Below are 16,427 nucleotides of genomic sequence, written 5' to 3'. Positions count from 1 at the left end.
AATAGGATCTTTGTGCTGAAAGTCACGCATACTATAAGCCAGACATAGTCAAATGGCGGCCCTTGGTCTAATTTTGCATGCGGCCCCCAAAAGAAAAATTGTAATTCATGAAGTTGGAAGTTATACGAAGCCAAACATAACACACAAAATTTCAGAAACACAGAAAACGACGGCAAAATGCACAAATTGTCAACAAAGGTACACAAAATAACAAAGACACACTAAACAAGCACTTAAACACAAAATGACAACAAAGAACTACATCTACAAAAGGACTTCAAAGACACACAAAATACCAATGAAAATGCACAAAATGACCCAAAAAACACATAAAAAGGTAACAAATTTACCATATTGACAAGAAAATAGACAAAAAAATTCAAAAGCACACGAAACGTCTAAAAACTCAAAAAACACCAAGAAAACCCACACACAAAAGGACTAAAAAGACAAGCTTTTGCTCTTCCTTGTATTAATGCTCAGATTGGTCATTATTCTAAATACTAACATAAATGGATCAATCACATTTTTGTGGGCCCTGCTCTGATAGAAGTTGCTCATCTCTGCTACAAGCCAAGAAACATAAACGGTTGTTTGTTGTAAATGTAGTTTATTACAATGTCATGTAAAAATAGATACAAAAATAGGTATATTGAATAACAAGACACAAAGGATCCCTTTTTTAAAACTGGTAATAAAGTTGTTCAGCACACATCTTTGGTTTAGTCTGGAGATACATACTTATTAACCTGACCCATTGCAGGCTACAAACAAAAACATGGTGATACACAAACACACGAATGGGAAATGCAAAAAACAAACTTTGGTAGAAGAAAAGACTGTCACTGTAACCAAATTCAAACTTTAAATGAATTTAGATTAAAATCTAACCAAACTATTCACTGCCCACGCGCTTGCAGGAAAACCTCCGACCCTTTGAGGGTGACACATTTTTTTTAAAAAGTCATCACTGCAGCACTGACTTCACGCTGTTGTCTGAGATCGACGATAAAAGCACATTTGCGATTAAAAAAACGTGAGCTTTCAAGTGAAAAGGAATTTCATTTCATAACTAAAAAAAAACAAGAAAAGAATTGGATAAATGCTTAAATAGATTACTTGTACAAAAGAGACGAATAAACAATGTAAACAAATACATGCAATAATGAAGTGGATTACTGTGTACCATTATTGACCACTGCCTGTGTTATTATGACAGCAGAGCGATCAATGACTTTAGGTGTGAATCAATAGCTATCGATGCTCTTTTCTTATTATTTAACTCAATATTAAGACCAGATTCAAAACCATCAGATTTGAAGACACCTAAAGAGTCAATCCACTGTCATGACAACATGGGAGCTTAGCGTAAACATGTGATGTAAAATGTGCAAAATATACAAAAAAACACAAACATGGAGCTTTGACTTGTACACAACCAAAAATCATCATAGTGGGTCAAACTGATGGAAGAAGAAATAAGGTTTTTAGGAGCAAAAATAAGTGTTTCAATATATTTGGTACATAGCGATCATTGAAAGTGTGTAAAAAGGCAGAAAATGTGAATTTATAAAGAAAAAAAAACACATTTTAACGATACGCTTTAAAATAAGGCACATATCAGAGTTTATATACTTTGGGTGGATGGAGGATGAATGTGTGGGATAGCGGTAAATGGACACATTTTGTTTTAAAAAGCACAGCATCTCCTAAGTGTAGTGTCCAACTCTGCGTAGTATTCTCTACAATAGAAATGCTTTGCAATTTGCATAGAGTTGAACCCCTTCCTTTAAATCCTACCTACTCTATATTCTTTGTTTTGTGTTTGCCATCGCCTGCATAGTTGTACGTTTATAAGAAATGCAAAACATCTTATGACTGTAACAATATTTTGTGATTCCATGGGGTGAACACACAGACAGAGCCGTTTCACAGCCATTTTAAAGAGCAATGCACCTGTGGGTGTCCTATAATTAGTAAATCAGTAACTTTTCAAACTAAAATACTGCAATTTAGAAAAAAGAAAAAGGAAAAAAAAAAAAAGAAGCTACTGGTTCCTGGAGTGTTGCACTTTCAGGTTGTAACCGAAGACGTGACAAAAAGAAATGAGACGACCTTCTAAATATCTGGAACTAGGAGCAGGCTGAGGTCTGTAATATGTTCCACTCTGCCAATCTAATGTGGATCCACAATGAGTCGCTGCTTCTGCCAGGAAAAAAAAAACACACACACACACACACACACACACACACACGGGCCAGAGCTCAAAAAAGTCTAAGAAAAGGCAAAAAGAGTCCAAACAATCAGCATTCCTGGTCAAAGATATTCCTTTTTTTTGATAAAGGAAACTGGATAGGTCCTTGTTTTTGTTTGACATCTGATGAAAATAAAAACAAGGCACGATCAGATGTCATTGAAAAACGTCACCAGATACAGACTTTTCCATCAAAGCATAGAGAAAGCAAAGACAAATTTTTTCTCCAATGTATTTGCTTTTATCGTCCTCATGATGATGCTATTGTGTCTTTCTCAGAAAGGACCAAGTTGTCAAAATACAAACAAACAAGTAAAATAAATGATTAAACTATTGACATGTAATCTGTGTTTGTCTTTTAGAGCTCTGTGGTCGCTCCCTTTGATCGTGGCTACATTACAATCCCAGCTCTTCATCTACAGGGACGGACCGCAGCTGAGTGAGGATTTTGGGGTCTCCGACCATCTCCTCTGGGTTCCCCAGTGGTGAACTGGCTTCCATGTCCTGCTCTGACGACGGGCTTCCCAGGAGCAGCGACTCTCCTCCGGGCAGGCTCAACAAAGCCGGGTCTACCGACAGGTCCCCTTTACCCCGGATGTCAAACAAAGTGAGTCCAGCTGAGGCCGAGAGCGGCACAGGGCTCCAGGCTGGCTGGGACAGCTGGAGGCTGGGTGTGGTCCCGCTGTACATGGGGCTGAGGGTGAGCATGCTCTCTGGGGTCAGAGCGGTGGGTGTCGTTGGGGTGACTGAAGGGTCCAAAGTGTGAAGCAAGGAGGCCATCGGCGTCTGGCTGTTAGCAGTAACAGTAGTCTCTGGGACGCAGTACGGAGGCGATGAATTAATAAAGTTCAGAGGCAAAGACGTGAGGACGCTCGGTGTTTGAGCCGTGGTGGTGGGAGGTGCGGAGGGCACGGCAGGAGAAGAGGGGCTGAGGACTGGACACACACCGTTCACAGAGATAGGAGGAGCGTCCGTAGCTGGTTTGAGGGGCAGACTTGTGAGTTGAAGACCTGCAGGGATGGTGAGGATCAGCTTCCCCTGCTGGACGCTCAGATAAGGACCTCCACCAAGAAGGACATTACCTACAGAGGAGAGGGGCAAGTAAAACACAGAGTAATGTTTCAAAGGAGAGTCAGTACCTGAAAACATTTAAACAGATACTTAATGCAAACCAATGCCTGCCATGTCGGTTATGTGTGGAAGAAACCTGACATTTAAAATATCTTTTTTTTTTTTTGATTTTATGTAATATTTCAATATTCTGAGACACTGAATTTAGATCTCGGTGAAACATGTGCTGACAGACTCTAAAACAGTGGTTCCCAACCTTTTTTGTGTCGTGACTTGTGACCCCATTAGAAAGTTTCTGGTGAATTCTTTCTCAAACTAGTTTTTGATCACATTTGTTATACTGTGCACAAAGCGACGAGATGCACCAGCTCAGATATTTTTATACATTTTTTTTTAAATACACAATTACTTATTTGAAAAAGTAAAAGTTTAGAACAGTTATTTCAGATAATGTGTGGTTTTTAATTTAAAGGAGAGTAATGATTAAAGAACATTTTAAAATATCATTTTAATCAGTACATTTTTTAACCAATTACTAGACTTTTTAGGCGACGCCATTTGAATTCCAGGGGACCCCACATGGGGTCACGTCTTCAAAGTTGAAAAAAACTGTACACTTCATTAGGATTTTTAGAAATGCAGGTCAGGCTGCTGCATTGGGTTCCACATTGACGTAAAGAGCTACGCAAAGCTACGCCATCGATGTGATGCAGAAACATAAATCACACAGTGTGTACTTTTCGTGGTTTTTACTCCGTGGTCTGTCTCAAACTCTGCTTAGAAGAGGCGTTATTGCTCAAATGTTGAAATGCGGATGCTCCGCAGAAACATTGGCCTGTATCCAGACAAGCGCATTCTGGCAACAGTGTTTGCTTGCATCATTACAACATCCTGTTTCGGCCGGATTGTTTCAGTGAAAAAACAGCATCTCACGTAAATGGTCCAAAAGAGCATTTTTGGTTTTCCACCTAAAATTTTTGGTCCATCACTAGTTGTATTCTATAAACAAAACAAATTAATTTCACATCAGGGTGGTATAAGAGGAAATAGTATTAGTACATGGTATTTTTTTATTGCAGCCTATTGCTCAATTCTCAATGTTTTCTTTTTCTCTGCAGCTAGACAGTTTTTTTTTTTTTTTTTTTTTGTACATTGTTACTCTTGTGTTAAGTATGGAAGAATTATTTCATTTAAACTGTGTATCAGTTGTAATTTACTGTGTGGCAGTTCTGACAGTTTTAGTCCAGGCTTGGTGCTTTGTTTTATAAGTAATTATTTTGTTATTTGTCATACCATTCTCTTGTGTCATGTTTTATTCTCCTCCTGTATTTTAATACCTTTTACATTTTAGGTTGCCTGTTAAAATCTGGTCAGGGACACCAGATGAAAACTAGCCTCTTTTGGCTAACTCTGGCTCATTTACATCATGTCTGTTTATTAATGTGCATTGTCTCTGTTAAATAATCAATAAATGAAACAAAATGTTGCCATCATTTGTAGTTGGATTACCTGGAGATGCAGAAGGTATCTGAATGACCCCAGGGTTTAGGAGCTGCACTGCAGGGGCCGCTGTTGTTGGGGGGCCAATGGGCCTCAGCTGGTTAAACCTCAGAGGACTCTGTGTGACTCCTCCAGCTGCAGGACCTGATGCCAGAATCTGTAAAGACACCCCAGCTGAGGGGATGGGCAGAGAAGGACTGGCAGGAACCACTTGAGGGAAGGAGACTGTGGAGGATGTCTGGATGGAGGAGACAGGGATGAGCTGGGGTAGCTGGGTTGGTGTGCTACCTCTGGTCTGAGGGCCAGGAACTACTTGTGTTGGGGAGGAAATTGAAATGACTTTTGGAGTGTGTATTTTGCTCAGAGCACAGTTGGGAGTTTGCTCCCCGAGCTGCTGCATTAGCGGCTGATGGAGTTGGTTGGTGCTGAGCTGTGGGACGGAGACGATGGAGGACGCACGTTCACTTACAGCTGTGGAAGCAGCCTGCTGCTGCATGATGACTCCACCGCCTGCACTCAGAGTCTGGGGGCTATGAAACTGTGGGACTGGCGACGACAGGGGTGATACCGGGACCAGCTGAGGGCACTGGGACACCTGGGCTATGGAGTGCTGGACCAGGTGAGACACTGGTTTGCCCTGCGTGGATGGAACCACCTGAGGCAGAGTGATGACCTGAGGAGTGGAGCTGCTGGAAGAGGAAACCATAGTGTTCAAAGAGCTTATGTTAGATGTAGTGTTAGCACTGGCCACGTACTCCACGACACCCGCAGACGACACAGACGCTGGTAGGGTGACAAAGTCCTGTTGGTGTGCTTGTGCCAAGACGAGAGGGGGCAGACTGTTAATTGTGGACAGGGTGGGGGAGGAGGGGGATAAGGACGATGATGAGGAGGAGGACACCGTCTGGCTGGTGGCTTCTGATTCATGGATACCGATAAATTCTGTTGCATTTGGATTCTGCGTCTTGGAGTGAGGAGAAATGACAGCCGAGGGAGGAGATGCTGTTAAGGCACCGGAACTAAGAACACCTCCTGGAAGTCCGCTCACCTTAGTGTCCATGAGTGAAACCTGCTCTGCCTTTGTTATGATCTGAGCACCGTTCAGTATCAAAGGAGAATTGGTTCCTACTGGACTCAGAGTGACCGTCTGGCAGTCGCCCAAGCTCAGCCCGTTTATAATGACGCCTCCGCTGGTGCTGGAGAGCAGGGAGTTCCCGTTGAGGAGTAAAGGCTGTGAGGTGGTGAGGAAGCCGCTGGACCCGTTGAGGATGAGCGGACCCCCGGTGCTGCAGGGAACCGTGGAGACAGAGATGACGGACGCCTTGGAGACAGCGGTATCCTCCGTTAGGTCCACTGAGTCACTGATGGCGTTCACCTCATCCTCTGAGCTGTGGTTCCCATCAGACTCACTGAAATGAAGAATCAATCAATCAATCCAATATATTCACTCACACTATGTTTGGTAATTACCTGATATATTAAAACTGCTTCTTTCTTTTAAGGAAATTCATCTTAAAGCATGCTGTAATCAAACTTAATACTAATAATAATTACTACACTACTAATCATTTTCATCAAGAGATAACCTAATCTGTTCACATCTGGCCAACTTTAATCTTAATTAATTTCACCTAGCTGTTAATAAGTAAGCATACTTTGCTCGATATTGTATTCCAGTTCATTTCTCACATGTTTAAATTACTGACATGTATAATGGTTTAATTCATGACTATAACCCAGATGACTATGGTCCCATAGAGGTGACTGCTTAGAAAAAGTAAACTGCTGGATGAGTGAAAACTTCCTTCAACTAAACCATGACAAGATGGAGGTGATTGTCTTTGGTAACAAGAAAAAGAGGACTATCAGCAAGTATCTTGAGTCTCGATCTTTAAAAGCTAAAGTCAAAAACCTTGGTTGACTCAGATCTTACATTCAGCAGTCAGATCAAATCTATTGCAATAACAGCCTTCTACCACCTAAAGAACATCACCAGAGTGAAAGGTTTAATGACTCAGAAAGATCAGGAGAAACTGGTCCATGCTTTTATCTTCAGCAGACTGAACTATTGTAATGGTCTTCTGACAGGAATCCCCCCAAAAGAGCGTCAAACAGCTGCAGCTGGTTCTGAACGCTGCAGCTCAGGTTTTAACCAGAATAAAGAGGTCAGAGCACATTACTCCAGTTTTAAAGTCTATAGTGGAGCCCAGAGTTCACAGTAAACATGATGATGCTGCTTTTAGTTGTTATGCTGCAAAGAAGTGGAACAAACTGCCAGCAGAGCTGAAGTCAGCATCTAATGTAAAAAATTTCAAATCAAAGTTAAAGGCACTTTTTTTTTTCCTCTACTGCGTATGATTGAGAGAGAGATTTTTGGTCATGTTGTTGATGTAATGGGTTTGTTGATGATTTGAATTTATTTTACAGATGATTTTAAATGTTCTTATTGATTTTAAACAATTGAATGTTTTATCATGTAAAGCACATTGAGTTGCCTTGTGTATGAAATGAGCTATACAAATAAATTTGCCTTGCCTCTAATTGATCCTGTTTTCCCTGTAATCTTTATTCTGTGCGGAATCCCATTGCATCCTGTAATGTGTCAATATATGTTATCTGCGATGGACCGTCGTCCTGTCCAGGGTGTGCCCACGCCTAGCGCCTGATTACAGCTGGAGATAAGCAGAAAAAGAGCAAGCAGGTCCGAAAATGGATGGATGAATTATATATTATATTTCATGTAGGTTTAATACTGCACATTTTATCATCCCAAAGCCAATCAATGTTTTCCTGTACCACTGTTTACTATAGGATAGTAGCATCTTACAGTACGTCGCTTACAAGATTGAATTTATGTATATAATTAAATGTTCTACTTTGTACCGTTGAACTTGGGGCTCCTGGGCATCAAGAAGTCCCCAGACCCCCATTTGACCAGCTCAGATTAAAACAGGATGCGAATACATTTGACCACTTAAGTAAACAGCCTTCCCAGGGAAAATCAAAAACAGATTTAACAAAGAGGTGACTCTTGAATCTGCTTTTGATGACTTACTGTAGATCACACCTAACTCCAGTCCACCTCAAAACACAGGAAGCTGATCCTGATTTATGGAAAGTGCTTTCATGGTCTGTTTGTGAAAGAGTTTTGGTCCCGGTCAACCTCAAACTCCACAGATTAGATAAAGCCTGCTCTATTTTCCCTTATCTCCATGCATGGTTGCTGGAAAACAAACACCCCTACCACCCCCAGCCCTTCCTGCTCCCCTGGTTGGAGGTTTTAGCCCCAGCCTCTAGTCTATCTCCATCCACTGTGTGTGTGCAGGTTTCAGGAAACCTGAGCCTCACTGGGCGCCCTGGATCTCACATTTCATAACAAAGCAACATGTTCCTGCTCTCAGACATGTGCTGTCAATAGGTGTGTGTGTGTGTGTGTGTCTTGCCTTTTGCTGTGCATCCCACATGGGGTCCTGTCCCTCTGCCTGCGGTTCTTGAACCAGTTGCTGACCTGGGTCAGGGACAGACCAGTGATCTGGGCCAGGCTCTTCTTCTCATCCGGAGTGGGGTACCTGTTGTTCTTGTAGCACTCCTTCAGGGCGTTTCGGGACTTCTCCTTGAAGCAGTACACAGTCTCTTCTCCGTCCCAGATGGTCTTGGGCAGGGGGAACTTCTTTCTGAGCCGGTACTTGTCCACAGCACCCAGGCTGCGGCCTCGGGACCTCTCCGCCTCCTTGTATCGGGCTTTGAGGTACAGGTCCTGCAGGAACCCATGGTTAGACGGGTGGAAGTCGTGGCTCTCCAGGATGGCGTAGAGCTCGCTGAACTGTTCCCGGTGGAAGGCCACCAGGGCCTGGCCCTTCAGCAGGGTCTCGTTGCCACGTAGCAGCTCGGACGAAGGAGGAATGGTGGAGAGAAAGCTCCACAGACGGTCCACATTGCCCGCCTGCAGGAGGGCCTCGCACAGACAGGACACTTGGTCAGTGGAAAAACTCAGAGCCGACTTTTGGAAACTTTGGAGCAGTTCCTCGGTAATTTGCACCGGGTCCTCCTCTTCTTTGGGATCCAGCTTCGTTGACTCCTCTGGGCTGTTTTCGGATTGTTCAGTGGGTTCCAAAGACAAGGAAGCCATTTTTAGTTTAACTCTTTTTTTTTTTTTTTTCCTCCAACAGTTCCTCCCCCTCCCTCCGCTCTCCCGTCAACCACACCGTGGAGTGCAGGCACACCGCCACGACCACGCCCCTCAATCATAGGCCGCGCCCTCTATGAGAGGCCACGCCCCCTCTAAGGACCAGCAGCCCTTAGGAACTGACGTCAATTTAGCACCATATTAAAAATGTCGACATATTAGACTTAGACTTTCTTTTTTTGTCTAAAGGTAATCTATTGTTTTTCATCCTTAGGGTCAGGGCCCCATGTGGTGTCGCCTGGAATGTCTAGTAATTGGTAAAAAAAAAACAAAAACAAAAAAAACGTGGGTATAGGCCACTGATTAAATTTATTTATTTATTTATTTTGCATTATTATTTTTCAAATACACATCACAAACAAATATCAAATACATTTAAGAAATTTGATTTGTTTTTGTTTTAACGTGTGTTTGAAACTTTCATTTCCTAAGAAAAAAGGATTATGTTTTTAATATAATGAAAAACCTTTTTAGTTTGGAACGTGGGATTTTAGCGCCACGGTGATGTCATTATTAACGCATTTACCATTTCCTACTGATTGGTCATAAATTGTGTCGATCTAAAAGTAGGCGGTCCCACAATGACTTTTTCTTCGTGAAGTACAACAATTGGTTGAGATATTTTTTCCTCAATGTGATTGGTCAAATCTAGCCAAGTAGGCGGGTAGAACTTTCCCAAAGCAGGGCGTGGTGGTGGGAGGAGCTTTTATGTCGCAGACATCTCAACAACGAACGACGTATATATTTTTTGTGGCGTTTTTTGCCATGAAATTGACGGATTAAACGTAGTTTAAGAAGGTAAGTGGGTTGTTCTATTGTTTAATCAAAGGTAACAGGGTAGCTAGCTATGCTAATTGAGCTGTTCATGCGACGGCTACTGTTTTATGAATCCAACGTGACTGCAGCACCAGTAGCTAGATGCTAACAGTCCTCTGCACTAAGCAGGGTTATTTAGAATAGTTATACCAGAGCGAGGGAAACTATTACAAACTATATTTAATAAAGAAAATTGTGAAATGTGACCTGTATCCGTTATGCAGTTTTCCCCTCGCCATATTGTTTAATTTAAACAAAAAAGGAGCAGGCGGGTCAGAAAACGAATGGATGGATAGATGAATAAATAAATGAGTCACTGTTGAAGAGACAGAACTTCAAACTGAAATGACTTAAAAAAAAAAAAAAAAAAAAAAAAAAAAATCTGAGTCACAAATACAACTAAACATGAACCAGTCCCTTTTTCAGCCCGTTCAGCATCTGATACAATTTTGAAGCTTCACTAGTTGACATGTTCCAATAGACCCTAACTAGCTAACCAATTGTTACTTGTTAACATATACACACTAAAAATGCACTTTTAGTTAACATGCTGAATTAACTGTGGAAACATGTTCACTCGTGAAATATACTGCAAATGAAGCAAGTGGGATAAGAAGAAAATCCTGAGTTTAATTTTGGATTTAGGAGCCAATAGGAAGCCTCTCTGCATCCTTTTATCATTAGGATTTACACGATCAGGATTTTTTGTGATATTGTTTGATGTACATTGGGAATCTGTGTTGGTCGCATTTTCATGAAAGGAAATAAATATAAATGTTAAAGCACAGATTACAACAATAAAGCAAACGAATCTGTGGCTTTACCTTTTCAACATATCTAATGTGGACTGCACTTCTTAAACACTCTCTGAACTTAACAGGACAGTCTATAAATAAATAAAATAAACAGATATATAAAATAATGATAATGAAAAAGAAAAAAAACTATACTAATATCCAGTCAGTAACATCACACCGACTAAAGTGCAGGGTAAGTAAGAACTCATATCTGCTTTAACAAATTGGACATTTTTAAGGTAAATCAAACTCCCAACTAATTTAAAATAAATTATTACTAAAAATTAGAAAATTGCAAATGTAATTAATTGTTCAGCCTTAGTTTGAATTGGCTTTCTGATTTCCCAGATCCTAGTCAAATAGAACTGTGAGAAATGTTTGACTTTAGCCAAACCAAGGTTCTTTAGTTTTTTTAACATGATACTAGGCTGAATGGTACACTTTTATTTGGTTTCAGATTTTTCTCCTCTTTATTCTAGCATCCGATCTTACACAAAAACAACTATGGACAGTGGAGTGGAAATCATCACTAATCCTTTGGTGGATGTGCGCCTCACCAGCACCAGGTCCTCCTTTGAGTCACAGCGAAGGTTCAAGCGAGGTATCCGTATAGCAGACTTAAAGGTGAGACTCAAATTTACATTCAGCAGGTTGCATATTTGTAGGAACTGTACATCAATGAGGGTGTGTGTGTGTGTGTGCGTGCGTCGGAATATCTGCACCCAACAATATGGCTTAATGTTATCCAGCTCATTATACATGTATTGTTGTCTTTTGTCCTTCTTGCAATCAGTTGAGTTTGGAGATGATTGTAGGAGCACCTTCATCTTTCATGGAGCTGGAGTTGTTCAGCGTCACGGATGCATTTTTACTGAAACTGGATAACGATGAGGCCTTGCTCGGCTCTTACCCCGTGGACGACAACTGCAGAATACATGTATGTAGCTCAGCTCCCAAGTTTTATGGCATCAGATCAATATGATCTTTGTTGAAAGGAAAGCAAACTAAGAAAAGGACGTACATAAAGGCTTCTGGTCTACTCATATTGTTTTTGTAGAAATTAAAACAAAGTTCTTATTTACTAGTGTAACTAGTTTTTACATTTTTTTAGGATGAGGATGTTTTTAATTGTGGTTGTTTGTACCAAAACATTTAGGGCTCTATTCTCCCATGCGCATAAGTCCAAAAAGCTGTGTGTTTTTGGCTGTGCGCTATTCTCCCCCTGTACTTAAGTCAGTCTCTGCGCGCCTTCATCCCAGTTACGCACACTGGGTGGAGCGGCCCTGAAATGTAGGCGTTCCCATTAAAATCTGGCCTTATGCGTATTCTCCTGTCTGCTTAAGTGCTTTTCCTCTGATGCACTTCCAAGCCTGGAATAAGTTCAGCGCCCCGATAAGGTGAAACATTATATTGCACTAGAAATATGGACTTAGTTACATTTGAAGACACACAGACTCATGCGTCACCTGCTGCGCGATTAATTAAAACTCTGGCAGACTTATGTCCACGTTGGTCACATTGATGTCCAACTATTTTCATATTATGTCCAATGTAAAGCCACAGTTTGATCAACATGAGACGATGGATACCAGAAACTTTTCTCACACATATTTAAATGAGGCTCATCTTTAGTTCGGACACGCTCACATTAGCTCCATAAGTCTTTAAACAACTTATATTTAAAACTGCGTTTCATGTAGGAAGCCACTGGTTCTGTTTCACTGCAAACATCTCTGTCTCCTCTGGATTAAAGCAGGACGCTCTGCAGGATTATTTCTTCATATCTCCAGCAGCGCAGCACACTTGGTCACGCTTTAGAGCAGGTACCGTATTGATGACAGGTGTTGACTGATGTGCTGATCATTTATGAATGCAGGAATGGAAGAATAAAATCAGGCTTTCCACACAAGCGTTAATCTGTTGTTGGTATGAGGGGAAAAAGGAGAGATTTTAACTGTGACTCGGACAGAAAAATGGAGGCCAATCCTCAGTCACACTGCAACAATCTGATCAATAATCTGACCAAATCAACCTGTTACATTGTTCATCAATGAAGGCGTTTCAAGTTAAAAGGGTGCTTTATCATTCTCACGGATTTCAATGACATTTACAAGCATTGGGTAAACTCCATGTTTCGTGATTTCTAGACAGCCCCAAAAAATGACATCACTGCCTCCTTTCCTTCAGCCAGCCTTCATTCACACACTACGCACTTTTGGTCTCCTTATGCGCGGTGGGTGTGTCAGCAGCCTGGACTGGAGATTACGCACAGGAGAGAGGTGCATAACTGCAGGAGTGCAAAAAAGTGCTTCAGTCCAAATGGGAGAATAGACCCCTCAATGTTTACTAATGTGGAAATGATATATATTTATAACAGTGATTTAATAAGTCCAGCAAGTTCATTTTGTCTTTTTTATAAATATGTTAAGCGAAACATGTCAGAAGATCAGATTTCCTGAAAAAATGTTGTCTGGTTAAATGAAACCTTAATTAGTGATTAATTTGTTATATTGGTGATCTGAAAGTAAATCAATGCAGATTTAGTGCTTCTATCATCTGGAATCCCTTGTGTTTTATCAGGTTATTGACAAAAGTGGAGCTCAAATGGACGAGTTCAGTGATCTTTCAAAAGGGGAGAAGTATGATCTCTCTGATGACGTCTATGAACAGAGGACAGGTATGATCTATTATGTTTACCAATTCATAGTTATTGCTAAAACACTATCACTGTATATGAATGCAGAGTTTATGAAAATAAACGTTTAGTTCCGTCTATGTTGAAATTTCATCTTACATGGATTTTTAGACTCAAAATTAAGGAATGTATCATTTATTGTACAATGTTAAAAAGTTGGCGAGGCACATGTTTTGCAGTAGGGCTGGGTATCGATTCAAATTTCCCAAATCAATTCGATTCGATGCACAAGGGCCCAGTTTGATTCGATTCGATCCACGATTCCCTTTTGATTGATTTTTGATTCAGTTAAGGATATCACGCAGAACCAATTTTACTTTGATATGGAAGACATTCTCATTAGAACTAATGATGCAAATAGTACTACAGCTTTATCTTGGTGCATTAGTAAAAATATAAATATTTACATTAATTGGACCTCATGCAGTTACATTAATTATGTATGTTTTATTTAACATGACCTGAGCAGAACAAAAATGCAATGACTTAAATCAATTCAAAGCACAGGGCAGGCTGTGTAAATAAAACGGCAACAGATACATTGCAAACTCAAGACATTCTCATTCATTTCAGTCTCACAAATGTTTTGTGCTAATGTTGCAGTGGCTGCACAACAAATCTAACTGCATAATAAGAGACAAAACCATAAAAATAAATAATTTAAAATAAAAGCAAACACCTAGAAATTAAAATGATTCTGGATTGTCTTAAAGTGCAATAAGTCAGGTCTTTGGTAAATGTAAGAAATTACTTTTAAATTCTTGTGAACAGTAAACTTCAAGAAAACAGCAAGATGCAGAAAAAGCTGGGCCAGGGTCAGGGTAGAACTATGATTTCCCATGACCGTGAAGGCCTCGTGTTTATATGCAGCTTTTTCGGCCAATGCACGTCTTGTGTACATGAGTGTTGATTGGCTGGAAGGCTGGGGAATGGGCAGGTATAAGCGGGGATAAAGTCAGTGTGTTAAGTTAAAGCATTCCATTCCCACAGGGAAGTGTGAGTGAATGACGGTGTTAGACGGTTCTTTGTGTGTTTGATTGTTTAGCTTTAGCATCTACTATTGTCTAGAGGTTACTACGACCTCCATTAAAGCCTGTAAAACTGTCATAGCAGCTCGAATCACGTCCTTGCAATACCTTTTGGGTAGAGCCGCGGTGCGTGCCCTCCCACCCCCTTTCCCCTAGTAGCCCAAGGCGCCGCGCTACTAATCTACAGGCAGCAAGACTTATTAAAAGGTTCAATTCAAGGGCTTTATGAATTGATATCGGGCTATACAAAGGAGAATCGATTAAAATTGATTGATCAATTTTTTAAACCCAGCCTTATTTTGCAGTGCTTTGACTGTTGCACCTATCTAATGTTTTTATGGGCAGTAGGTATGTTAAATTCACATTGTTGCAGTTTCACTTAATTTATCTCCACTCCTCTTCGTCTTAGGTAAGGGGGAAGTTGTCTCTAGCTGCTTTACCTTTTTACTTTATTACCAAGAACCCAAAATTCTTCAAACTGCGTTAGATTTTCCTACTCTGTCCTCTGGTTTCAGATTCAGCGAGGACATTCAAAAAGAAACATAATTTTGGCCGCTTCAAAGAGGAAGAGGATATTGCCAAGAAGAAAGCAGAAAAGGCTGCTCGGGAAGAGGAAGAGAAAGTAGCAGCTGCGGCCATTTCAGTTGGAAACCGCTGCAAGGTGCAGGTCAATGGGCAGCCCATTAAGCTTGGCACAGTCATGTATGTTGGTAAGTCTGGATGAAGCTCAGCTGGTCGACGTCATATATGATGATGGGTTAAACCAGTGTTTTTTCAACCATGGGGTTATGACCCCATGTGGAGTTGCCTAGAATTAAAATGGGGTCACCTGAAATGTGTCATAATTTATTTAAAAAAATTACTGATTAAAATTATATTTTTGAAAATTCAAATTATTATTGTTTTTCAAAGTAAAAACACCGCACACAATCTCAAACCACTATATGCTCCAGTTAAATTAAAATGCAGTATAAAAATATCTGAACTGGCACATCTTGTCACTTTGTGCACTAATTGTGGTTACTCTGTATTTGTAACACAGTATAACAAACACGATCAAACACTAATTCTAGAGAAAAATATCTCTGGGGATGCCAGAAATGTATGATATAAAAATAGGGTCATGGTCCGAAAAAGGTTGTGAACCTCTGGGTTAAACATAGGATTATCTCTACAGCAGAGCAGATTTTGATTTAGTTAATGGTCAATTACTCGTCTGTGCTGGTGTCATGGATGGATCATTTCCTTTACTATTTGTTGAAAATTCAACAGCTTTTTAAAACTTTGCTTAAAAAAAAAAAAAAAAATACTGATAAATTTTATTTGGTGTTATTTTAAAGGTAATATTTGTGATTTACAAGAAATACAGAGATCTGAGTTACGGTAGTTTAAAGGGCCTTAATCATGACTGGGAATAAAACAATTGAACAAAGAGTTTTTCTTTCTTTTTAAAGGAGACAGTTGTCTCAGTTTTTTGGTCTTTTTTTCTCCTTTTTTCTGCTTAGCAGTGTGAGCTTTTAAATTCTGACAACTGTATTAAAAAAAAAAAAAAAAATTCAGGTCGGGCATGATGAGTTTCAGAAAACGGAATTGTAATAACTAAGGGACCAGCAGAATTTGGGATAAAAAGATTTTGTTTTTGCTTCAGGCACAACAGACTTTAAGCCTGGATATTGGGTGGGTGTGAAGTACGACGAGCCCCTGGGGAAAAACAATGGAACGTAAGAGCCCTCTGGTTTATTTACACAAAAATACAATGTGACCCTGATCTTGAATCATATTTTTTCCTCCCTCATTGTGCCTTCACAGCGTTGATGGGAGGCAGTACTTTGAATGCGAGAACAAATATGGAGCATTTGTGAAGCCCCTGAGTGTGACCGTGGGAGACTTCCCGGAGGAGGATTATGGTTTGGATGAAATGTAGGAAGGTGTCGTTGCACTGCTCAGAAATTTAACACCTGATTTCAAGCCTTCATTCATCCACCAAGGAAGGGACACTGTGTTCATCATACTGTAGACATTCTCTTCATTTGTGTTTCTCAGAATAACATTCTCACTTGGATAAAGGCATTTATTGCTG

General features: G+C 40.4%; 2 protein-coding genes across 3 annotated transcripts; one reads left to right on the top strand and one right to left on the bottom strand.

The window, feature by feature from the left end:
* Positions 1-653: 653 nt before the first annotated feature.
* On the bottom strand, positions 654-9,023 carry six5 (SIX homeobox 5). The gene is made up of 3 exons (XM_028465268.1): positions 8,269-9,023; positions 4,835-6,234; positions 654-3,336 (listed from the first exon to the last, which is right to left on the bottom strand). The coding sequence occupies exons 1-3, from the start codon at positions 8,952-8,954 to the stop codon at positions 2,651-2,653; spliced, it is 2,772 nt and encodes a 923-aa protein (XP_028321069.1). The 5' UTR covers positions 8,955-9,023; the 3' UTR covers positions 654-2,650.
* Positions 9,024-9,620: 597 nt separating this feature from the next.
* tbcb (tubulin folding cofactor B) lies at positions 9,621-16,427 on the top strand. 2 transcript variants are annotated; one of them, XM_028464639.1, is made up of 7 exons: positions 9,621-9,809; positions 11,082-11,248; positions 11,418-11,561; positions 13,205-13,301; positions 14,863-15,057; positions 15,996-16,068; positions 16,157-16,427. In XM_028464639.1, the coding sequence occupies exons 2-7, from the start codon at positions 11,129-11,131 to the stop codon at positions 16,269-16,271; spliced, it is 744 nt and encodes a 247-aa protein (XP_028320440.1). In that variant the 5' UTR covers positions 9,621-9,809; positions 11,082-11,128; the 3' UTR covers positions 16,272-16,427. The 2 variants fall into 2 exon arrangements, with proteins under 2 accessions (XP_028320440.1, XP_028320439.1); XM_028464638.1 differs by having other exon boundaries at positions 9,650-9,809; positions 11,104-11,248.

This window comes from Gouania willdenowi, chromosome 13, assembly GCF_900634775.1.
Source record: "Gouania willdenowi chromosome 13, fGouWil2.1, whole genome shotgun sequence".
NCBI lineage: Eukaryota > Metazoa > Chordata > Actinopteri > Blenniiformes > Gobiesocidae > Gouania > Gouania willdenowi.
Note: the sequence above shows the minus strand (reverse complement) of the source record. Positions and strands in the feature narration are given on the sequence as shown.